The 25,424-nt window shown below is 40.1% G+C and overlaps 2 protein-coding genes across 4 annotated transcripts in view; both read right to left on the reverse strand.

Annotated features, from left to right (window-relative positions):
* The window catches only part of nexmifb (neurite extension and migration factor b), a 667,809-nt gene that overhangs the window by 410,649 nt on the left and 231,736 nt on the right, over positions 1-25,424 (reverse strand). The window lies entirely within an intron of this gene.
* Positions 1,823-25,424, reverse strand: part of LOC133649070 (FERM and PDZ domain-containing protein 3-like) — a 58,335-nt gene continuing 34,733 nt past the window's right edge. Inside the window, exons 7-15 of the mRNA XM_062045840.1 lie at positions 23,455-23,586; positions 23,198-23,317; positions 17,339-17,475; positions 14,480-14,606; positions 13,552-13,641; positions 8,751-8,930; positions 8,518-8,653; positions 7,041-7,931; positions 1,823-6,456 (exon numbers count right to left, since the gene is read on the reverse strand). Coding sequence (XP_061901824.1) covers positions 3,668-6,456; positions 7,041-7,931; positions 8,518-8,653; positions 8,751-8,930; positions 13,552-13,641; positions 14,480-14,606; positions 17,339-17,475; positions 23,198-23,317; positions 23,455-23,586 — 4,602 coding nt within the window. The 3' untranslated portion in view covers positions 1,823-3,667. The remainder of the gene's footprint in view (positions 6,457-7,040; positions 7,932-8,517; positions 8,654-8,750; positions 8,931-13,551; positions 13,642-14,479; positions 14,607-17,338; positions 17,476-23,197; positions 23,318-23,454; positions 23,587-25,424) is intronic.

Below are 25,424 nucleotides of genomic sequence, written 5' to 3' on the forward strand. Positions count from 1 at the left end.
GAAGACTAAGACAGGAATGAATAGGTGTACTGTACATACAAAAAACAACCAACAACAAAAACAATGGATTACACCATGGGGGCCTTTTTGAGTGAATTATAGAGTTTAAAGGCCTACTGAAAGCCACTACTACCGACCACGCAGTCTGATAGTTTATATATCAATGATGAAATCTTAACATTGCAACACATGCCAATACGGCCGGGTTAACTTATAAAGTGCAATTTTAAATTTCCCGCTAAACTTCCGGTTGGAAACGTCTATGTATGAAGACGTATGCGCGTGACGTCACGACGGCAACGGAAGTATTCGTACCCAATGTGTCACCATACAAACTGCTCTGTTTTCATCGAACAATTCCACAGTATTCTGGACATCTGTGTTGGTGAATATTTTGCAATTTGTTTAATGAACAATGGAGATGGCAAAGAAGAAAGTTGTAGGTGGGATCGGTGTATTAGCGGCTGGCTGTAGCAACACAACAAAGAGTTACTTGGATAGCAGACGCGCTAGCCGATGCTAGCCGCCAACCGCATCTGTGATCGGGTGAAGTCCTTCGTCGGGCCGCCGATCGCTGGAACGCAGGTGAGCACGGGTGTTGATGAGCAGATGAGGGCTGGCTGGCGTAGGTGGAGCGCTAATGTTTTTATCATAGCTCTGTGAGGTCCGGTTGCTAAGTTGCTAAGTTAGCTTCAGCGTAGTTAGTAACAGCATTGTTAAGCTTTGCCAGGCTGAGAATTATTAACGGTGTAGTTACATGTCCATGGTTTTATAGTATTTTTGATCTTCTGTCTATCCTTCCAGTCAGGCATTTATTTATTTTGTTTTTATCTGCATTTGAGCCAGATGCTATCACCTTAGCTCAGTAGCTAAAGAGCTTCGCCGATGTATTGTCGTGGAGATAAAAGTCACTGTGAATGTCCATTTCCCGTTCTCGACTCTCATTTTCAAGAGGATATAGTATCCGAGGTGGTTTAAAATACAAATCCGTGATCCACAATAGAAAAAGGAGAGTGTGTGGAATCCAATGAGACCTTGTACCTAAGTTACGGTCAGAGCGAAAAAAGATACACCCTGCACTGCCTCTCTAGTCCTTCACTCTAACGTTACTCATCCACAAATCTTTCATCCTCGCTCAAATTAATGGGGTAATCGTCACTTTCTCGGTCCGAATCTCTCTCGCTCCATTGTAAACAACGGGGAATTGTGAGGAATCCTTCCTCCTGTGACGTCACGCTACTTCCGGAATAGGCAAGGCTTTTTTTTTTATCAGCGAACAAAAGTTGCGAACTTTATCGTCGTTCTCTACTAAATCCTTTCAGCAAAAATATGGCAATATCGCGAAATGATCAAGTATGACACATAGAATGGATCTGCTATCCCCGTTTAAATGAAAAAAATTCATTTCAGTAGGCCTTTAATAAAGCATCCAGATAATGGTATTTGTGAAATTGCTGATGAGAGAACATTGGCTGCTATTTTTGTTTAGAAAAATACATGTTTCATGCTTATTTATCTTACACTTTAACAGTTATGTAAGTCACAAATCTTTATATTTACATTTAAAGTTTTGTGTAATAAATTTCTAAATACGACAAATTAAAAAATATTCACATACTACGTATGCTATCCTATTGTAAAACAATAATTATCAAAGGACAATGTACAAAAGTTGAGAAACTTATGAAGAATGGTAGAATGGACTGTATATGTTCATGAGAAATGCCACAACAACCACAATCCACGTTGGTGGACATAATATCAATACATTATTATTGTTTAATTATGTAAATATCAATACAATAATATTGTTGAATAATGAGTCACAGTCACATCTAAAAATGGCACAATCAAGCACCCCAAATGATTTATGGGAAATATTGGTAGAATTTATGATTCATGGGACATTTTTGGTAGAATTTAATTTGAGATGTATTTACTGTACTAGAAAGAAAAGATACAGTGATGTAATCAGCATTTCATATAATTTATTCTTTTTTTTCAATCATAGAAAATGGGCCAGTTCACATATTCACAAGTGTGAAAGCATCTTTTTTTTTTTTTTTTTTTCCATTTCTGATAGCGGGTGTGACACAAAGACTTCAGACAGGAGGCTGATGTGTTAGTTTTATTAAAATACATATAAAACTACTTTGTGTGTTTCTTATATATGTCCTAGATTGCACAATGTACAAAAGCACACAGAAAGCAAATTGATAGTGCGCCTGATGACAACCTAACATGACACAGGATCCTATGAAGGCTTTAGATATGAGAATGATGTCAAACTCATGGTTGAAAGATGGGGAAAAAACACTGAATTACACATTATTTCAACTTCAGTTCTAAATCCGGAAGCTGTGTGAAATTTGAAGAGTAAGCTTATTTCATTGCTGTTGGATGAGTGTACTTAAAACTATAGCATCTTTTACAGTATGTAGTATTTTGCGCTATATGGGAGCACACCATCATGTCCCTTTTGCTTGTTTACATACAACCAAATTCACATATTAAGCATTTCTAGGGCCATGGTGCACCTTCTTTCTCTTCATGTTTTAATTGCGTCTGGATTGTCCATTTACAAAAAAAAACTGCCTTATTGTGCACATGACATGGGGACAGCGTGGCGAAGTTGGTAGAGTGGCCGTGCCAGCAATCGGAGGGTTGCTGGTTACTGGGGTTCAATCCCCACCTTCTACCATCCTAGTCACGTCCGTTGTGTCCTTGGGCAAGACACTTCACCCTTGCTCCTGATGGGTGCTGGTAGCGCCTTGCATGGCAGCTCCCTCCATCAGTGTGTGAATGTGTGTGTGAATGGGTGAATGTGGAAATACTGTCAAAGCGCTTTGAGTACCTTGAAGGTAGAAAAGCGCTATACAAGTATAACCCATTTATCATTTAATTTATGAATAGTGAGATGCAAGTGGCATTGTGAAGCAAGATGGTGTTAACACATATTTTGTATTTGGGTGCAGTGTGGGCGTTCTTTCTCTACAGGATGGTATAGTACAGAGGATAAAAGTGTTACTTGGGTCTCTGCTACATGATACCCAGTGCATACCAATAGGGTCAGCATGACTAAGTTTAATAAGTTGCGCTTGGCTTTGAGCGGTTTTTATTATCCAACACTGGCGCTGATGTCTTAAATATGTCCGACATAGCCAACAGAAATTTCTTCATTACAACATTTAGTTCCACGTATCGACATAGTCACCAACCATTGCTTTAAACTATGCACTTTACAGCAGTCGCTACTTGACCAATTCTCTTTAATGTCCAGAGCATATATTTATTATCTTAATAATTCTCTTTAAATATATTTATCACTCTTTTTCTTCACAATTTTTTAAACATTTTCTAGGTAGACACAACTCAAATCTATACTACATATAAAATATACGATATTGAATTATTTGTTTTGATAATATACTGATGAGGTGATTAGCCCTGTATCACCCAGTCTTTTTTGGGGTTCTGTTCACTTGTGCATTGGTTTGGTGAATCTTTACATTTCAGAGCAATATCCACAAGGCTACCTCAGGGCCTGTAAACATGGGATGGAACAGCTGCATTGAGTATCCATTTCACATTCAGTAAAAATGTAAACAATAAATAAATAATTAATGCGCGTAAGTTGGTTTTGTTCACAATCCCGCCAAAGTTCTCCTTATTGGGCAGAAAGCACTTTGATGGGTCGGGTGAGTGAGCTCATGTTGTTGGTGTTGGAGGACACTTGAGGGCTCACTGTTTTCGTTGGCAGGCTGCTTGAATGTCCCATCGATTCCTCCGCTGCGCGGAGAAGCAAAGTGTAGTTAATAGCGACTTCCTCCACTTTCCTCAACAGCTGCTGTCTTTGAGTTTCTGTGCGAACCCCTCGGACCAGTTTAATGAAGGTCTGCGTTAATTCGCACAACACTTGAAAGCTGGCTGTGACAACGGCGAGCATACAAGTCGGGCTTTTTTCCACACTCGCCACTCTTCGACAAGATGCTCGGAATTCTTTGAAGCGCACCGCCAGCTCCTGTTTGTACTCTGTAATCCGTGAGGGTTGAAGACGAGCCTCACCCTCAGCTTGTGGGCTGTTTGCACACTGACGCAGGATAGCTAATAACTCATTTGCATCCAACTGGGCGTTTAGGAAGCCATCAGGCAGGCTGAAGGATTTCCCCTGTAGGGTCTGGACCCGTGCCAGGCTCCCCTCCAGTGTACCACATGCTCTAAGGTCAATCTCTTGTGCATGCGGCTCTTTCTCTGTGTCTTCTTCTACACTGCAGTCCTCTGCATTAAGAACCTGGAGGGTTTTGCTAACAACAGGGAAGGTACTTGAGTCCAGCTCCATACCTGGAAGAACCTGAAGGGGAATGGAGTAGGATAACTCGTCCTTCTCACTGCTCTCATCTGCTGCCTCACATTTCCTGTAGCAGAAACAGAATGAGCAGCATTTGTCCCTGTCGTCGCTGTCTTCGCTGGGCAAGGTCAGCAGAACCTCCGCGGTCTCTCCTTTATTCTCACACAATAACTCATTGCTCTGTATAAAAAACACACTCTTTTTCCCCTTCCCGTCCGGCTGAAGAGATTGTGTATGAATTGGCTCCACTGGGGTCGGCAGCCTCAATCCTGTGGCCCTCACTCTCTCCATCTCTTTCTCAAGACTTTTGGTTTTGGGCTTCACCTCAGCATAAACCGGAGTGTTAGTATTGTTATCGAGCTCTCCAATGCTATATCGCCTCTGGAGTTTTTGTGGTTCCTCCACGTAGTCTGTTTGTGAGGTACCAGTTGGCAAGCAGGAGCCCTGCTCTCCCCTTGGCTCCCTTGATTCAAGGCTGATGGAACGTATTCGTGCAGTCTTGACTTCCAAATTCTGAGATCTCCTTGTAGCACCTTCACTATGAGGTGCTTTGGTGACCGTGGGAGGGGTATTTGCTGTAGTTCTCTCCCTGCCTCTGTTCTGCGTTTCTGTCATGGAGCCAACTGGCGTATCAGGTAACCTCATACCTCTACACATTCTCTTACAGTCACAGCTACGTCTCTGCTCCCTGGAGATACCTGGTGCTTTTAGGACAGGGCTGTTGCGTAGCTGACATGCACAAGGAGTCCCTGAGGGCACAGGTGAGGATCCTTGGGGCAAAAATTCTCCCTGTGAGGACTTGGGTTTCAGCAGCTCTTCTAAGAACTCCAACTCGTACTGACGAACCTTTTGCAGTTGAGCCCTTCGCTCATCTGTTTCCCTCCTCATTCTTGCCGGAAACGTTGCTGAAAGTAAATTTCTAATGCTCAAAAAAGGGGCACTGCGCTGGGATTTCCCCTTTAAACTGCCCACTTTCTTTGATTCTCTCGCTGGCAGAGTATATACCTTATCTAAAGAGGATATTGGTGTGTTATCCTCTAAATTAGGTAATGATTTTGTGACACATATCTGTGGCTCGGAGTGGGATTTACCAGGGACAACATCTGTCATGCTATCGGCTTCATCTTTTCTCTCTGCTTTTAGAGGCAAATTAGGAGAATAGTTGATCTGCACTTTAGGACTTGGTTTTGCCAAATTACATTCTGCTGCCATTTTTATGGCATTTTCTTTGTTGTTAGCCAAGAAGAGTCCTTTTGCTCGTAGATGCTCATCATCAGTAGGGGATGAGGATTGAAACACTACTACCTTCTGAACCTGTGCATCTTTGATTCTCAACTGAGGCCCGGGTCCCTGTTGCACCGGGCATGTGCAGAAAAGATCATTAACTGACAGAAATTCTGTCGAGCTGGAAGGCTTACTGGTCTCGCTAGAGGCAGTCTCGGCGTCTTGGCACATATTAGTCAGGGGAGTCTTGGCTGAGGCAGTTCTGTCCACAGGTAATAGAACAGATAAGGCTTTGTCTGTATTAAGAGGTGGTGTTGTCTTCTCCTTTACGCCATCAGGAAGATTTAGCCTTTGAATATCCCCAGTGACACTGGACGACTTTGGATCTTTAGTGACTTGTGCTGAAAGCGAAACCTCAGACACTTTAAGTTCTTCAGCTGGTTTAGATGTAGGATTATGAATGTTTGCTTTAGTAGAATCAAAGTTTGCATTTAATTCAAGTGTCTGTTCATTCTGAATAGTATCTTGATTGCTTCTATGCTCCCTCACAACACCAACAATTCCAGAGTCTTGACAAGGGTCGACTTTGAAGGGTACAGTCTTGCTGAGAATTACTTGCTTGGGTGGACATCCAGCACGTATCTGACCCACAGAAAATGCCCCTGTCCCTATTGTCTTTGCTGTGCATCCAGGGATTGCCAAAGGAAAGTCGCGGCGGCAGAGGCGACTTTCCTTGTTTATATGATGTGTTAACAGGTAAGCCTGGTTTTGATTCTGCTTCATCGCTGAAACCATCTCAGAAACATCTGTCAGTTCAGAAGAATTGGTCTCATGGCCTGAGTCCAACGATGACTCTGGTGTAATAGCAGCCAATACGATGAGCCCTGAGGAATGGGACATAAACGCACATGAGTAGGATGGTCAAGGAAATATAGGGTACATTTACAAAAATTAAATCACCATTAAAAATGCTTTGTAATCAATCATTTGCAACTATGTGGATTCATCTTAAGCAGTGTCCAGTTTTTCTATTTAGTCTCTTGGTATTCAGTTTTTGCCATTCTAAATGATCACTACATTATTGGACATTCTTTGCTCAGAGACAAATAACTGTGCATGCCATATTTGTTCTCTTAATAAATAAGCCAGGATGAGGTAATACAATTTTCAAGGGACAGGATTTATAAAGTAAAAGTAAAAAACTATTGCGGCTTAGGTTTTTTTCTCTTGTCTTTAACTATTTTTTGTCTATGTTTAGTAATCAGTAATGTTAAATTACAATAGGGTGTTAATTTTCTTTTATTATGTGTTTATGCAGCCATTATATATGAATTACTGCCATTTGAAATAGTAACATTTGGTTGCCATTTCTCTGTAGGAAAACAGGTGATTCTACACTGCAAATGTAGTGTAAAAGTCTGATTACAGTTACTGAGATGTGGACGATAGTATGACTGAGGCTGTTGACCTGCAGTCTGTGTTGGCTGTTGGTGGGGATGGGGATACTCCTCAGAAGCTGCCAAAGCCTCTAGAGCCTGTAAGGTGGACACCAAAGCATCGTCAAGTTCCTGTGCATGATCTCGAACTGTTCTTGTAGCCACGTTATCAATTAGTGTCACAGGCACGGCTTCTTTAGTTTGGCGCTGTTTCCCACTGGTAATTGCTGTGTTGCCGCTGGTTCGAGCCTTCCTTCCTCTCTTTGAGTCATCCTCATCAGAGCTGTTGTCTCTAAAGCCAGGTGGTGGGGCAGCAATCGCAGGTGGTGGTAGCTGCAGCTTTTCGCCTTCAACGGGTGGCTCCTCTTCATCGTCGTCCTCATTCCCAGGGGGCGGCAGGGCCATGAGGTCAACGCTACCTCCATTTCGAGAAGCACAAGCACTAGAGCACACTTTTCCTGAGCTTCGACCACTGTTCCCAGCTGTTGACAAATCTCCATTCCGCTGCCTGTCTTTGCAGGAGTCACAGAAGAACCGTGGTGCTTTCTGCGTCTGAGCCAATGTTTGAGCTCGGACTCTAAATCCTGCATTATCTACTGGGGGGTTCACTGAAACCCCAGCAATATCCTCGGTACTCTGTTGCGTTGGCTCTGACTTGGTGCGGGGCCGCCCAGGGGCCTCCTGGGAAATAAAGTTCTCATTGATGTCAAGTTCAGCTTCAGGGTGTGCTTGGAGCTCCTGAAACTGTTGTTGTTCCTGAAGGTGGAAATGACACAGACCTAGATGTTGAGACTCTGCAGGGGCTACGGCCCTGGAAGACCCTGTATCTCTGTGCGAGTTTTCTCTCTCATCCCCTCTTCGCCCTCCACTTGGTAATCCGGTTGCCCCAGAGCGCGGGTGTGAATGGTGGGAGCTTCTGTAATCTGAGGACAGAATTGTCAGAGCAGTGAAGAGTTTGAGGCTTTAAAACATTTGTTTGGTTGATTTTTAAGAAGATCCAAATGGGAAAGCAGAGGCAACAGTTGATGATCTCATGTGGAGTATTTTTTATTTCACAAATGGATGTTGAAAGCTGACGTCTGAGGTTGTAGGGTTAGGTTCAGGTGGAATGTGATGGTATGACGATCCTTCCTTGATGCAGACTACAGGTAGACACAGCAAATGGCAGTAGATCTGTTCATGCTTGAACAAAAGTTTGAGATCACAGCAAAAGGTTGCACACTGGAATTCCATAATGTTATGGTTGGCTTGCAGGAAAAAGAATGAGTATGTCTGTCTGATGAGCCAAGATGAAGATGACAGACAGCAGAAGGTGCCACGTGATGTCAATTCAACGTTATTACATGTTCAGTCTATGCAATGTATTAGCCAACAAATATAATAAACCAACTATTCTAACATGCTGTTGTGTTGTGTTGTGTTGTCCCAAGGCAATACCGTGTAACTTTTGTGATGCACTACAAATGCCCTAAAGGATTTTGAAGTCAGTTGTGTTTTGTACCAACATACCTGCCTTGGTCATATGAGACTGACCAGGGATCCTGAAGTAAATGTTCCTTTTTGGGTCTACAAACAGTTTGTAGTATCCAGAGATGAGGCAGGCAAAGTTACTGGCATCAGGCCATTCCATGAGTAGCACAAGCGGCTGCAGAGGGTAGCAGGGAAGGGAATGTTAAACATCAATAAGGAAGAAGTAGTCATCATATTTAATACATTTTTTAAGTAAAACAGCGTTGTAATACCTTTCCATCGTGGATTGACACCTCCACACGTGCCACTCCTTGGGTCTCTCGATAGAGCTGGATCTTGGATATCCTACTAAACTCTGTCAGAACGGTAGTCAGGTTGTTTTTCAGATCAATCACATGGCTGATTCCATGTCGAGGACCAACCAGAAGATTTGTGGCTGATTGTTTTTCATCCTGTAGAACAATGCAGAATAGTTACATGGGTTTGATTGATTGATTGATTGATTGATTGATTGAGACTTTTATTAGTAGGTTGCACAGTGAAGTACATATTCCGGGTAAAATAATGTCCTTAAACAGTCAATTCTAAAGACCGCTACATCGGTAATATTCGTCTTTAAAAGATCACACACGACTAATATGTTTCTCTTGCACCATCACACGAGAAGAAATTTGGTTGCTACACTTTTGAGAGAAGACGTGCTTAAAACAGTACTTTTGAAGTTGCAGGTTTTTATGATGCCAGGAAAGAAACATCTCCTTCCTCATGGGCGTGATGAATGATAGGTGTACCCACCCTGTGTATTCGCCCACCACTTCACAGAAAACTGCTTTGTAAAAGAACAGGCTTCACTTCACATCTTAATATAACGCCTGGTGCTCTGCCAACTAACTGTCAGTACAGACTTGGGAGTTGTGTGTTTATCATTTTGTTTTTCTTCAGGGAATAGACTAACCGAGCATAATGTTGCTGTTTAAATATGACTGTATTACAGGCACTGCAACACATAGAGCTATGCAAATGTTATTAACATTTGTGTCCTCTTGTCCCACTCCTTAATGTTACATTATTGTATGTGACATATGGCATCTATTACTTTGGACAAGAGCAGAGTTACAGTGTGTGTGTAAAAAGAGGATACAGTTCACAACAGTTCAACTTCTTGGAGTCACACACTCTGTCAGAGACAGGCGTGGTCAAACAGCTCATACAAAATGGTTTGTCTTAGGGCATGTCCCCACAGCAATGTTTGTTTTTTTGTTTTGGGTTACAAAAAAATGCGTCCCCACATTGTCCTATCAATAGTGAGTCACATTCAGACGGAAACGTTTCCTGGGTGAGGATGATGTCATACACTACCTCGCCATAAGTGGCGCTGCATGCAAACAAAGCCACCGGAACCACCAAAACTATAGAAGAAACCGCGCACGCGCCTAAAATTCTATTCTCTATTCACCAGTCACACGTCACAACAAAAAGTGATGAGGGCAGAAGCGCACAACCAAAGTTACACTTTTGTTTGGACAGAGGACGAGGTGGAAATAAAAAAACTGTGAAATATCAAGAGAATGTTGACCGGGAGTCCTGAAGATTCTTCATCCACTGAAACTCGCCTCATTGTACAGCTGTCCTCGAATACTTACAGTCAAACCAGCGATATATTGTCTCTTGGAGTCTTAGAGTGGACAACTAAAGTAGAAATGCGCTTCTGGTAAGTTTAATCGTACTTGAATCTTGACGAGCTAACTGCTACGAGCTACTTGTTATGCCATATCATAGCTAGTTTAGCTAGCATAATGTAAGTGTTAAGTTATGATGCATAATCTGTGTGTTGGTGTGTTGTTCCTATTTCCTAACATTGTTCATATTTCACACATAGTAATAATGTGATGAAACATTCTAAATTGTTTACTTAGACACCCGACAGCCGCAGAAGAGACTAAATAAAACGTGTTTGAAGGATCCACCGAGGCGCCCACAACTGGGAAAATAAAGAAGAGGATGTTGGATATTGTCTGCATGGATTAATGTATACAGTCTTTTGTTTGATACTGTGCACTATTTTAAAAAGCGAATCTTGTCAAATAAAAAAGGAAATAGTACACAGGCACTCACACACACACAAAACCTACTCAGTGGCCTAGTGGTTAGAGTGTCCGCCCTGAGATCGGTAGGTTGTGAGTTCAAACCCCGGCTGAGTCATACTGACTATAAAAATGGGACCCATTGCCTCCCTGCTTGGCACTCAGCATCAACGGTTGGAATTGGGGGTTGAATCACCAAAAAATTATTCTCGGGCGCGGCACCTCACAGGGGGTGAACAAGGTGATGGGTCAAATGCAGGGGACACATTTCACCACACTTAGTGTGTGTGTGACAATCATTGGTACTTTCACTTAACTTAAAATTAAACAACATTGTCTCATTCTCATTACACACTTAAAACAAAAAGTTATACAATATTAAACATCACTAGTACTTTAAATTACAGTATATAACGGTAAAACACTAGTTTTATCAGTAGTGTACAGTAGTAGAAAGTAGAAAATATCATCAGGACTCCTCTTCCTCCTATCCAGGAAACCGCAAAAAGCCGCTGCCTGACCAGAGCTCAGAAAATCTGCAGAGACTCCTCCCACCCCCACCAAGGACTGTTTTCACTGCTGGACTCTAGAAAGAGGTTCCGCAGCCTCCGTAGCAGAACCTCCAGTTTCTGTAAAAGCTTCTTCCCTCAGGTCATAAGACTCTTGAACGCATTAAAATAATCCCCTCAATTCCCCCCCAAAACGGATTAACTCCCTGGAATATAAAGACAATATAACATACATCCATAAATGTGGATGCATATGCAAAAGTGCAATATATTTATCTGTACAGTAATCTATTTATTTATATCTGCACCTTATTTCTCTTTTCTCCTGCACTACAACGAGCTTGATTGATTGATTGAAACTTTTATTAGTAGATTGCACAGTGAAGTACATATTCCGTACAATTGACCACTAAATGGTAACACCCAAATAAGTTTTTCAACTTGTTTAAGTCCACATAAATCAATTCATGGTAGCTAATGCAACAAAATGTTGTTCTTATCTGTACTGTACAGTTCAAATTTGAATGACAATAAAAGGAAGTCTAAGTCTCTAAGTAAAGAAGACAAACAAGCACTCGTTCTTCTAGAGGCCCAAGCTTTGAAATAATATGACGCGTGTTATCATCATTGTGTATGTGTCTGTACTACATCTCTAGTTGACAGATGACGACGAGGTTTTGTTGCCATAGTGCTAATGGTAATTATTGTACAGCCAAATCATAGCTTTGTTGTTGACAGCTGTTAAGCGTGCCTTCTTCCTGTCGGGGCGGAGATGACATAATTCTCGGGTACTCTGGCGGCTTCCTTCGCCCCATGGAAACGACAACACCAGTGTTTTCAGACCTTCCCGCTCTGGAGCCAGTTTTCAAATACTTACTTTTCAGACCACCAAAAATGCAGTTTGCGTGGGGATAAAAGGCTGAAACGGAACATATCTTCACCGTTTCCACCTAAAAACCCTTCTCTGGGGACAGACCCTTACTTTTAAACTGTATGAAGTACAGCACCAATGCAAATTTTTGGCAACGCACTTTCAATACACGATTGTGGGACACTGAGACTTAGTTATTTAAGGTAGTGTATGTAATATTCGACCTTTAAAGGCCTACTGAAAGCCACTACTACCGACCACGCAGTCTGATAGTTTATATATCAATGATGAAATCTTAACATTGCAACATATGCCACTAGGTCGGGTTAACTTATAAAGTGCAATTTTAAATTTCCGGCGAAACTTCCGGTTGAAAACGTCTATGTATGATGACGTATGCGCGTGACGTCAATGGTTGAAACGGAAGTATTCGGACACATTGTATCTCAATACAAACAGCTCTGTTTTCATCGCAAAATTCCACTGTATTCTGGACATCTGTGTTGGTGAATCTTTTGCAATTTGTTTATTGAACAATGGAGACTACAAAGAAGAAAGCTGTAGGTGGGATCGGTGTATTAGCGACTGGCTGCAGCAACACAACCAGGAGGACTTTGAGTATAGCAGACGCGCTATCCGACGCTAGCCGCCGACCGCATCAATGATCGGGTGAAGTCCTTCGTCGCGCCGTCGATCGCTGGAACGCAGGTGAGCACGGGTGTTGATGAGCAGATGAGGGCTGGCGTACGTGGAGAGATAATGTTTTTATCATAGCTCTGACGAGGTCCCGTAGCTAAGTTAGCTTCAATGTCGTCGTTAGCAACAGCATTGCTAGGCTTTGACAGGCGGCACAGCATTAACCGTGTAGTTACATGTCCAGTGTTTGGTTCGGTGTCTCCTGATAGTAGTATTGTTGATCTTCTGTCTATCCTTCCAGTCAGGGGCTTATTTCTTTTGTTTCTATCTGCATTTAAGCATGATGCTATCACGTTAGCTCCGTAACTAAAGTGCTTCACCGATGTATTTTCGTGGAGATAAAAGTCACTGTGAATGTCCATTTCGCGTTCTTATCTCTCATTTTTAAGAGGATATAGTATCCGAGGTGGTTTAAAATACAAATCCGTGATCCACAATAGAAAAAGGAGAGACTGTGGAATCCAATGAGCCAGCTTGTACCTAAGTTACGGTCAGAGCGAAAAAAGATATGTCCTGCACTGCACTCTAGTCCTTCACTCTCACGTTCCTCATCCACAAATTTTTCATCCTGGCTCAAATTAATGGGATAATTGTCGCTTTCTCGGTCCGAATCGCTCTCGCTGCTGGTGTAAACAATGGGGAAATGTGAGGAGCCTTTCAACCTGCGACGTCACGCTACTTCCGGTACAGGCAAGGCTTTTTTTTATCAGCGACCAAAAGTTGCGAACTTTATCATCGATGTTCTCTACTAAATCCTTTCAGCAAAAATATGGCAATATCGCGAAATGATCAAGTATGACACATAGAATGGATCTGCTATCCCCTTTTAAATAAAAACATTTCATTTCAGTAGGCCTTTAAAATGTTAAGATCCATATGAAAATAACACAGTGGCCTTTAAAGATGTGTTTACCATTTCAACTGTGTTGAACAGTATTCCCCCAAAGGGTGGGAGGTCATTGAGTACACGCATGTACTGCAGCTTTCCCTGGAGAGGAGGCACCTGTCAACAGAAAACAATATTCAAAGCTCATTCTTCCAAAACAACCTCATGGTGGCACTGTTGAGCCACACATGTTGTGATAAAGGCTTCTGCAACACTTACTTCCAAAACCTCAAAGGAGCTTTTTCAAAGCTGCAGGGTTGGTAATTATACAGACTTAACAGGACAGACCACAAAATACAATAGCTTCTTGTCTTCACCTTTACGGTGGTCTGTAACTACAGCGTAATAGTCTTAGAACATTGTCAATAATCTTTTAAAAGACGTACAAACTGTCTGGACAATGGCAGTAGAGAATTGTCAAATCTCCTATTGGCATTTTGAGTTCATTTTACAAGATAAGTTAATCATCTCTGCCTTTTGTTTTTTGTTTTGCTTAGTGAAATTCAGGCTATGTCCACATTCAGGACAATAATGCTTCCAAATATGTAAATCATCTGCAGGAATATTTTCTGCTGAGAACACCTATATTCTACTGTAAAAGTAATAAATATTTGATTTTGTTTCTCAAGAACAATTATTCAATACATAAAATCCTTTTGAAACGCCTCGAGATAATTAGTAGTCCACGGGCAGTGGTTTTATGAAACTGAAACTACTCTCGCTAATCTTCAGAAATATGCACACAATCCCTATAAACAAAAAACACGAATGCCTCAGATTGTATAAAGTAGACCAATTTTGTTGAAAGATTGCACCACTTTCCAGATCTCACCTCTGTGCAACTACATAGGGAGATGCACTTTTGAACAATGATTATTCAGACAACATGGGTGCTGGGTACGGCTTTAGTCAAGTCATGTCTCAGACAAGAGATTAGTCTTATCAGTGGTTGCACCTTGTTGCCCGATGGTGGTGGATGCTGGTAGGTCTTCAACAGCTGTGACAGAATCTTGCACACATTCTTCTCCTTGACTGTTGGAAGCAGTGTGAGGGGAAGGAAAGGCTCAAGTCCCCACTCCTTTCTGTGATGGAGAAAAAAAAATAACTCTAATGATTTGACTAAAGAAACTTTTAAACATGAAGTCACATTCGGTGAGACTGGCTTACGTTCTGCATGAACACTCGTCATAGCCAGTGGACGTTATTACAAGAAGAGTAGATCTATTGCCCTTCTCTGGCTGTGATGGCACAAGCTAATTGTAAGTTGGGGGTTTGAAATAATACATTAAGATTTCACGAAGCAATGGGTTTCTTTCTTTAATGATAGCTGAAAAAAATAAATAATTTACCTCCGTTTTTTATAAAAACCGAATGATATTCAGCGGGGCTGCTTAAGTCTGACACAAACTGTTTTGGAAATTTTGTAAAACTAAAATAATGCTATTTGGTAACAGTAGAAGGTAAAGTCAAACACAAATACAAATAGATGGAGTAGATATTGAAAGGGTAAAAGAAAATACATTTTTGGGTGTAATAATAGATGATAAAATGAACTGCGAACCTCATGTAAAAAAATATACAACATAAAGTAGCAAGAAACACGTCAATAATGAGTAAAGCAAAACATGTTCTAGACCAGACCTGGGCATTCAGCGGCCCGCGGGCCACATCCGGCCCTTTGTGCGTCCCTGTCCGGCCCGCGTGAGGCCAATCATAAATTACAAAATAAATTATAAAAAGTATCTACTGTATGTCGAGTGTGCAATACAATGGTGCTGCTTTTGTTTTGAAAAGCGTTATTTGTATTACTTCCGTGTGGACGTATGCGCGTGTGTGATTGTGTATTTCTTTACATAAATTAAAGGTAAAGCCGTGTGCTTAATGTGTGGTACACTGGTTGCTGTGTTTAAAGAATATAATTTGAATCGCCACTACACGGCGAAGCACAAGGAAAAATACCGGAATCTGTCTGATGAAGAGCGCGCAAGGGAGGCTGATGCGTTGATGGTAAAACTGCAAACCCAACAAGGACTTTTTGCCATATTTCACCCCCCCAGAGATGCAGCCGTCAGGACAAGTTTCGTCACTTCTCACAAAATCGCCAGAAAAAGTGAGGCGTTTTCTGACGGAGAGTTTATTAAGGAGTGCTTATTGGACTCTGTTGCGCTGATATGCCCGGAGAAGAGGGGCGCATTTGAGAACGTGTCACTCTCCCGAAGCACTGTAACGAGGCGGGTTGAGACCATCGCTGGAAACTTGGAGCTTCAGCTGAAGAACAGAACGGCCGACTTTGACTGTTTTTCGCTGGCTTTGGATGAGAGCTGCGATGTACGTGACACCGCCCAGCTGCTCATCTTCTTACGTGGGATAACTGCAGACTTTCAAATCACGGAGGAGCTGGCAGCCATGCAGTCAATTAAAGGGACAATCACAGGTAAGGACTTGTTCACATAGGTAAATGTGTGTTTGGACATGTTAGGACTGAAATGGGACAAGCTGGCAGGTGTGACAACAGATGGTAGTACAAATCTGACGGGGAAAAATGTTGGACTTTTAAAGAGGATGCAGGATAAAGTGACAGGAATTAACCCTGTGCAGAAATGGACATTTTTGCATTGTATTATACTGTACATCAGGAAGTGTTGTGTAAGACAGTGTTAAAAATAAAACCATCAAAAGCAATCTGCTTTTGTATAAAGTTAAGTTAGGTTAAATGAAATTATTATTATTACAATTAATTATTATTATTATTAATATTATTTATCTTACAGTATATAAAAAATAATATTGAGCAAAATTTTATTGAAATATTGTCGATGTCATGCGGTCCCCGGTAAAAATTAATTGCTCACCCCTGTTCTAGACCATAATTCACTTCATATTCTTTACTGCTTGCCAGTGTTAACATATCTGAGTTATTGTGCAGAAATATGGGGAAACAACTAAAAATGTGCGCTTCATTCACTAACTTTGTTACAAACAAGATCAATTAGAATACTACGTTATGTTGGAGGCGTGAAAGACTGAGGCATAACCTATGCAAAGGCAAGAGAAAGAAAAACAAGAGAAAAAGAAGGTAAGCCAATAGTATTCTTTTTTCGTCCTCTTCTACTGATGTTTTCCTGAAGATGCTTGAAGAAATACTGAAAGAGCATGAGGAAACACAGGCTATGGTGTCAATGGAAGAGCAGGGAAGTCCAGAAATGGCAATTATTTCACATTTCTTTGTTGCTCATATTGTTTACCATATCAGCTTTGAAGTAATCATGGACCAGGGGGACAAAAACATGCAATTAAGTGATCAAAACAACAGTTTCACATGTCTTTATCCACACGGTCTATGCGGGGAAAGGGGATCTTGTCACACCAAGAGGGGGCGGCATATCAAGTCTGGTGATGAAAAGGGGGCGTTCCAAGTAGAGTTAGTTATCTACCAATTACGCAATACGTAATTGACGTTATGGGCAATAGCCGCCAGTGCCAGATTCATTTTCAGGAGCAACAAATACACAAAGATAACTTGTTAGTGAATTGTTGGTCATCTGGACGCGATAGGGCAAAACCTTCCTGAAAATAATTATCTGCATGGTTTGTGGTCATTGGGTTTACAGGTGAGCAGGGTTAGAGGCGAAGTACACTCTGGACTGGTCACCAATCAATCACCGGGCTCATAGACAACCATTCACACTCACACCTAAGGACTCTCCGAAGAATCCAACATACATGTTTTTGGGATATGGAAAAAAAAGCTATAATTCACAATAATTCACACACATGAGTAATTTACGTTGTCATTTTGAGACCGTGAACTTACTCCACATGCTTGAGAGAAATCTTCTGATTGGGCCTTGCCGAGGACACAGTGATGTAGATATGGAGTGCGGCCAGTCGTAATGTGATGTCAGATTTCCAATCCATACTGAAGCGTTCCTTGATTACATCATTGCGATTCTGTGTGCACATATGTGATTCTTTGAAAACTGTTCATTGCAAACATCACTATTAAACATTGGGAGTCATGCCATTCATACTGCAAAGTGCTAAAACTTCCAAACTGATAACCATGTAAAGTTGTCTGCTGTAGAGGTGAATGCGATTGTAATTGATTAAGACGAATATGTTTGACTCATTCGTGTAATTTCTCTGTAGATTCTGTAATTATCAGCCAAGAAGGCGAATCCTTTAAGGGAACTTGAACATGTCACAGTTGACTGCATGTGGAAGTGATCGCCGATGAACAGTGACATCATTTTATGGGGCGTGGCGCAGATGGCACAGCGGCCGTGCCAGCAACTTGAGGGTTCCACGTTCGATTCCAGCTTCCGCCATCCTAGTCAAACGGCATTAGAAAAAACGCCTTTGGACACCAAAACGCATCAATTACATTTGTTTTAATCAGCCCATTAGGTCACCCAGCATCCAGCTATAAAATTATAAAATGATGTTGCTGAATAGACAATATGTCTAATATTTATAATTCCTGACAGACCATGAAAATATGTTGACACACACATATGACGGAGGATTCTCTGTCATAGGTACCGTCGTCTGATTCTGCAGCCGTGTATATAACGCAGTTTGTACATATTTTCCATACATACAAAACCGTGGTGAATGTTGATGAATCATGTTGCACGTGCTTTTTAATAAATATATTTGCATGTTCTCCTTCAAATATTGAGAGCGTTTTGATGATCAGCATATATTCTGCATATTAATGAAGACAGGATTGCACACCTTATTCCGCTCACTTAACGCAAACCAATTTGCACACGATTAGTAGATCAGATTTGCGTGTGCTATCGAGTTTGCACTTGTTTTAGTACACGCAAACCTTTAGTAAATCAGGCCTGAACTGGACTGTTTAGACCAGGGATATTCAACTAAACTGTTTTGAGGGCCACATTTCATGAAAAGTTCATCTTATTCTGTATATTCCGAGGAACCAGCGTCCTCTACAGTAGACATTTAATTTTGGTGTATTTATTTTGTGAAATATTATTTCCCTGACAGCACTCTAGTGTTCTTCAGTTGAATAGCCCAAATGATAAAAAAGAGAGGACCTGAAATGGATCCTTGAGGAGCACCACTAGTATAACTAAAGAAGTTGAACAAATGACTACTGACCGTATTGGAAGTAAACAAGCTACAGCAATACCTTCTTAGCTACATAAATCACATTACAAAAGATAACTTCCAAAAAGGAGAGGACTTATAGGGGTGCCTTGAGCAACACCTTAGCTTATGTAAATCACAAGTTTGGAACCCAGTGTTCTGTTTGCTAGCAAGGTTAAAATATCAATGCAAGGATCTGCCAATGTGTCCAAGTTCCTCTATACATCAGGAGCACTCCTAGTGTTTTTAGGTATTTGCTGAAAAAATGTTTGTCTCCCAAAATTTGAACTGAACTCGGGGTTCAGTGTGGTGTCATTTCCGGGCCAGATTTGGCCCCTGGGCCGCCAGTTGTATAGCGGTGGTTTAGACATGACACATATTCTGCAGTCCAAATAATAACAATTGTTTAAAAAATCAATAATTTAATTTGTATAGGGCTTTTACAAGGTACTGTACTCAAAGACACTTCTCATAACCAAAAGAAAGCATGATAATAATAAATACATAAATAAATAAAATAATAATACATTGAAATGTATTATGTTTGCAGATAATACAGAAGTACAGTATATTGTTCAGGAGAAGACTTGAAGGAAGTTTTGAGCATAATAGAGGTTAAGTTGCTTCAGCTAAAAAGTGGTTTGATATTAATAAGTTACCATTAAATGATAAGAAAACTAAATTGATGGTGTTTAGTGGTGCAAGGACAAATTGTGAAGCAAAATTAAAATTAAATCAAGTGGAAATTGATCGAGTATATGAAACTAAGTTCTTGGGAATAATAATTGATCATAAATTATCTTGGAAACCGCATATTGAATATATAAAGGGAAAAATATCCAAATCCATTGCTATTCTTTATAAAGTATGACACATGCTGAATAAGAAATGTCTGCATATGTTATGTTATTCTTTTATTTTTCCATATCCAACATATTGTGTTGACGTTTGGGGAAATGTTTATAAAACAAACATAGACCCAATAATTCAACTTAAAAAAAGGGTAATTAGAATAATACACAAAGTGTGCTACTTTGAACCTACCAATCCATTATTCATAAGTTCTAATGTGTTAAAATGTTCAGATATTGTGTTTTTAAAAACAATGGAAATTGTGTTTGGAGTAAAGCACAATTCCAGTTTGTATTCTTAGGTTATTTAAATTAAGATGAGAAAAGTATAATTTTCGGGGGGTATTGATTTTTGAAATATGTAAAGTAAGAACGAATATAAAATACAAATGTATTTCAGTTTTAGGAGTTAAATGGTGGAACAAGCTCAGTGATGAGTTAAAGACATGTAGTTCTTTGTTAAGGTTTAAGAAAGCCTTGAAAGGTGAAATAATGGACAATTATAAAATATACCAACGATTACTTGCATCCCATTGATTTTTCGAACGTTGATATTCCTGGCAATCTAATTTTCAGTGAATGTATAGGATAGGCAAATATAAGCCTTGGCTTCAGCCTATTCCTTTTTTGGTCATTCTTTTTCTTTTTGTGTGTGTGTGTATGTGTATGATTGTTAACATATATAATCTGTGCTGTTACATTGACCACACAAAATGGTTGATTATATGACTGAAATAAACTCATTTAATTTCATAATAATCATAAAAGTATATGCAGTATATTAATAAAACAAACACATTATAAAAGTAGGAAATAGACAGGAAATAGACAAAACATCAAATATCCAAAAGGACATTTGGGCTTAAAATAGGGGTTCAAAGACAATGTAAAATGGACATTGCATTGTAATAATTCCTATGACCAGTGGTGTTTAAAGGAGTGCTAATATTACATTTAGGGTCTAAAACAGGGGTGTCAAACTTATGGCCCAAGGGCCGGATCAGGTTTTATTCGGCCCACGGGATGAGTTTGCTAAGTATAACAGTTAACCTAAGAATTTTTGAATGAAATAAACTGCTGTTCTAAATGTGTCCACTGGATGTCGCATTAGCAATTCTTTGTATCTTTGTAGATGATGCTACATATGTACAAAATAAACCACATGATGTTAGTACATCAGTTGAGGAAAATTATCAAACTACTTAAATGACACACTGTAATTTGATTTTGATATATATTTTTTTTATCTTGATGTATTGAAAATTAACACCAATGAGTTGACTGATGAACATTATCACATAATTTATTCAAAACATATAAATAACGACAAATAAAGATATAATACTATTAACTGCAACAGGTCATTGTAAAAAACAACAACAACAACATTATGATTTGTACAATTTCAAAATGTGCTTGTTCTATTTTTAAACAAAGAAAACAATCTGAAGTTGTCTTTATTTTTAAGTTATCGTGCAAGTCCGGCCCACTTGGGAGTAGATTTTTCTCCATGTGGACCCCGATCATCACATTACCATGAATTGATTAACGTGGACCTTGACTTAAAGTTGAAAAACTTATTCGGGTGTTACCATTTAGTGGTCAATTGTACGGAATATGTACTGTACTGTGCAATCTACTAATAGAAGTCTCAATCAATCAATCAATCAATCAATCAATCAATCAATCAATCAATCAATCAATCAATCAATCAATCAATCAGTCAATCTAAAATGAGTTTGACACCACTGGTCTAAAAGGTTATTTTTTGAAAGTTTTAATATCAGTTGATATCATGTCCAGATTCAAAAACTCCCATTCCAATCCTAAACATCTGACTTTTGTCCTCAGCCAACTACAACATTTAGAGCAATGGTTCTTAAACTGGGTTCGATCGAACCCTAGGGGTTCGGTGAGTCGGGCTCAGGGGTTCGGCGGAGGTCAAAACACACCCGACTCATCGTGTAAATAAAAACTTCTCCCTATCGGCGTATTACGGATACTACAACAGTTGACTGATTTGCAGGTGTGTAATTTGTTGTGAGTTTATGCACTGTGTTGGTTTTGTTGTTTGAACAAGGTGATGTTCATGCACGGTTCATCTTGTGCACCAGTAAAAAAACATGGTAACACTTTAGTATGGGGAACATATTCACCATTAATTAGTTGCTTATTAACATGCAAATTAGTAACATATTGGCTCTTAACTAGTCATTATTAAGTACTTATTAATGCCTTATTCGGCATGGCCTTATTATAACCCTAACCCTCTAACCCTGACCCTAACCCTCTAACCCTAACCAAATAACTCTAAATTAAGTCTTTGTTACTTAGAATATGTTCCCCATACTAAAGTGTTACCAAAAACATATAACTTTGTCTTGAATTTGAAAAAAAAAAAAAATTTTAGTTTTCACTAAAGAAGGGTTCGGTGAATGCGCATATGAAACTGGTGGGGTTCGGTACCTCCAACAAGGTTAAGAACCACTGATTTAGAGGTTGAATATATTTTCAAATCGCGGCGACCTTTTCTCTGATGTCCCGGAAGCTGCATACTGTGTGGAAAAAGATGAAATCTGCGTGATAAATACTCGACCTCAACTATCATAGCTGTCCAGGAGAGCATTTAAAGCTCCTTGATGCTCTTGGAGAAGATGGTTTTCTAACAGAGTCACAGTACTGACGTTGTTAAATACCCCTTTAATCCACACTGCAAAAAGTCAGTGTTCAAAAACAAGAAAAAAAAAATACAAAAATGAGGGGTATTTTTTTTTAACTAAGCAAAATTATCTGCCAAAAGAACAAGACAATTTGGCTTGTCAAGACTTTCCAAAACAAGTAAAATTAGCTAACCTCAATGGACCCAAAAATACCTTAACAATAAGTTTATTCTCACTAATAACAAGTGCACTTTTCTTGGTAGAAAAAAAAAGAGACCTTTTTGCTCAATATTTTGAAAAACATACTTAAATGAATTAAATGCTAGAAACCAAACTAATTTATTGTTTTTAATGGAAAGGCGACAAGGCAACCGCTTGTTACTCTCGAGGTTCTCTACCCAGCCGCTCAGGCAAATCATATGCTCTAAAAATGCATTTTTCCATCCATAACATGACATCATCGCGCCAAGTGCGGGCTCTTTCAGTCAATTAGTGCGCATACATACAGCCCGGCCCCCGGCCAAATTTTTTTTTGTTGTCATTTTGAAGAATTTATCGGAATGTGCATGAACTATTTCTGTTCAAAATTGTTTGAAATGTCACATGTTAAATGTTTAAATATTTTACTGTACTCTGCCAACTATATGAGTACGTATTTTCCCTTGTTTCATTGAAAATAAAACAGCAAAGTCCATTTGGCTGTTATCTGTTTTAATAACACAATTGTGTCAAAGTTATGATTTTTTTTTTCATTCTTGAAATAAGAAATCATTACCTTGAAAAAGTAGTTTTATACTTGTGAGTGTTGATGACACAGCTTTGCAACACTTGATATTCTAGTTTCAAGCATGTTTTACTCAATATAGGTCATCAAATCTCAGCAACAAGCTGTAATATCTTACTGAGATCATTTAGGACCAAAACCCTTAAAACAAGTAAAAGACTCTAACATAAAACCTGCTTAGTGAGAAGAATTATCTTATCAGACAGAAAATAAGCAAATATCACCCTTATTTAGATTTCAGTTTTTGCAGTGCAGTGCATTACCTGAATGTAGAGGTACTCAAATGCAGCAGGGTCCCTCCTCAGCAGGTCTGCAGGGTCCTTGGGGAAGAAGCAGATGCGAAACAAACACTTCATTCCTTGGAAATAGGTTCTATGCACCACCTGGGGGAAGACAGAACACACCTCTCACAACCATATGCACCCTATTCCTTTCTCCGTGCATTTCCACGATACCGTATACTGAATGTTCATCCGCAAGTTGTTTTTTTTAGACTGGAGTTTTTTTTTTTTGTATTTACGTGCGTCAGGGGCTGGTTCTCCTGCAGCAGATGCAACTTTGGATTCTGGTCGAGACCGCCTGCCTCCAGCACCAAGGCAAAGTGCTCAATGTAGCGCAGTGAGAGGCGGTCCTGCAGGGAGGAGATCACATCCTGGATGGAGAGCGATGAGAACGGACGAGACAAAAAAAAAAAAAAAGGTAAATACTTCAACAAATACATTGATAAATGGAGGCAATTTAAACAGTGGATTCACTGCATTTTTATTCAGAGCACTTTGTCATGGTGACATCATAGTGATGGCGACTTCCTTATCCTATATTTCCGTGTCATATTTGTCATTTTGAGCGATGGTGAACATTCTTAGATATTCAGTATTCTGCACCGTACTATGTGTGCAAGGTAAACTTTTGCTCTTCTTGTAGACCAGTGGTTCTTAACCTTGTTGGAGGTACCGAACCCCACCAGTTTCATATGCGCATTCACCGAACCCTTCTTTAGTGAAAAATAAAATGTAATTTTTTTTCAAATTCAAGACAAAGTTATATGTTTTTGGTAACACTTTAGTATGGGGAACATATTCTAAGTAACAAAGACTTAATTTAGAGTTATTTGGACACTAGGGGAACATAAAGACTTAAAGGCCGACTGAAAGCCACTACTACCGACCACGCAGTCTGATAGTTTATATATCAATGATGAAATCTTAACATTGCAACACGTGCCAATACGGCCGGGTTAACTTATAAAGTGCAACTTTAAATTTCCCGCCACACTTCCGGTTGAAAACGTCTATGTATGATGTCATATGCGCATGACGTCACGGCGGCAACGGAAGTATTGGTACTTAATGTGTCACCATACAAAAGGCTCTGTTTTCATCGAAAAATTCCACAGTATTCTGGACATCTGTGTTGGTGAATCTTTTGCAATTTGTTTAATGAACAATGGAGACTGCAAAGAAGAAAGCTGTAGGTGGGATCGGTGTATTAGCGGCGGACTACAGCAACACAACCAGGAGGACTTTGAGTTGGATAGCAGACGCGCTACTGTGAGTACAGCTTTGCCCGTACGTGCGTGTCGCTATGTGCATGTCACGTATGTAACTTTGGGGAAATATATGTTTCTTGCCAACTCTGATGGCGGCCGGGGTGTCGTCGAAAGCTACAACGCCCGCCGCCGCTGCTGCTCCGTAGCTTAGTTAGCTTCAATGGCGTCATTAGCAACAGCATTGTTAAGCTTCGCCAAGCTGGAAATTATTAACCATGTATTTACATGTCCACGGTTTAATAGTATTGTTGATCTTCTGTCTATCCTTCCAGTCAGGGGTTTATTTATTTTGTTTCTATCTGCATTTGAGCCAGATGCTATCACGTTAGCTCCGTAGCTAAAGTGCTTCACCGATGTATTGCCGTGGAGATAAAAGTCACTGTGAATGTCCATTTCGCGTTCTCGACTCTCATTTTCAAGAGGATATAGTATCCGAGGTGGTTTGAAATACAAATCCGTGATCCACAATAGAAAAAGGAGAAAGTGTGGAATCCAATGAGACAGCTTGTACCTAAGTTACGGTCAGAGTGAAAAAAGATACGTCCTGCACTGCCTCTCTAGTCCTTCACTCTCACGTTCCTCATCCACGAATCTTTCATCCTCGCTCAAATTAATGGGGTAATCGTCGCTTTCTCGGTCCGAATCTCTCTCGCTGCTGGTGTAAACAATGGGGAAATGTGAGCAGCCCTATCCCCTGTGACATCACGCTACTTCCGGTATAGGCAAGGCTTTTTTTTATCAGCGACCAAAAGTTGCGAACTTTGTCGTCGTTGTTCTCTACTAAATCTTTTCAGCAAAAATATGGCAATATCGCAAAATGATCAAGTATGACACATAGAATGGATCTGCTATTCCCGTTTAGATTAAAAAAAAATCATTTCAGTAGGCCTTTAAGTTAGAGTTATTTGTTAGGGTCAGGGTTAGAGGGTTAGACTTATAAT

This window comes from Entelurus aequoreus, linkage group LG04 (assembly GCF_033978785.1).
Source record: "Entelurus aequoreus isolate RoL-2023_Sb linkage group LG04, RoL_Eaeq_v1.1, whole genome shotgun sequence".
NCBI classification, from domain to species: Eukaryota; Metazoa; Chordata; class Actinopteri; order Syngnathiformes; family Syngnathidae; genus Entelurus; species Entelurus aequoreus.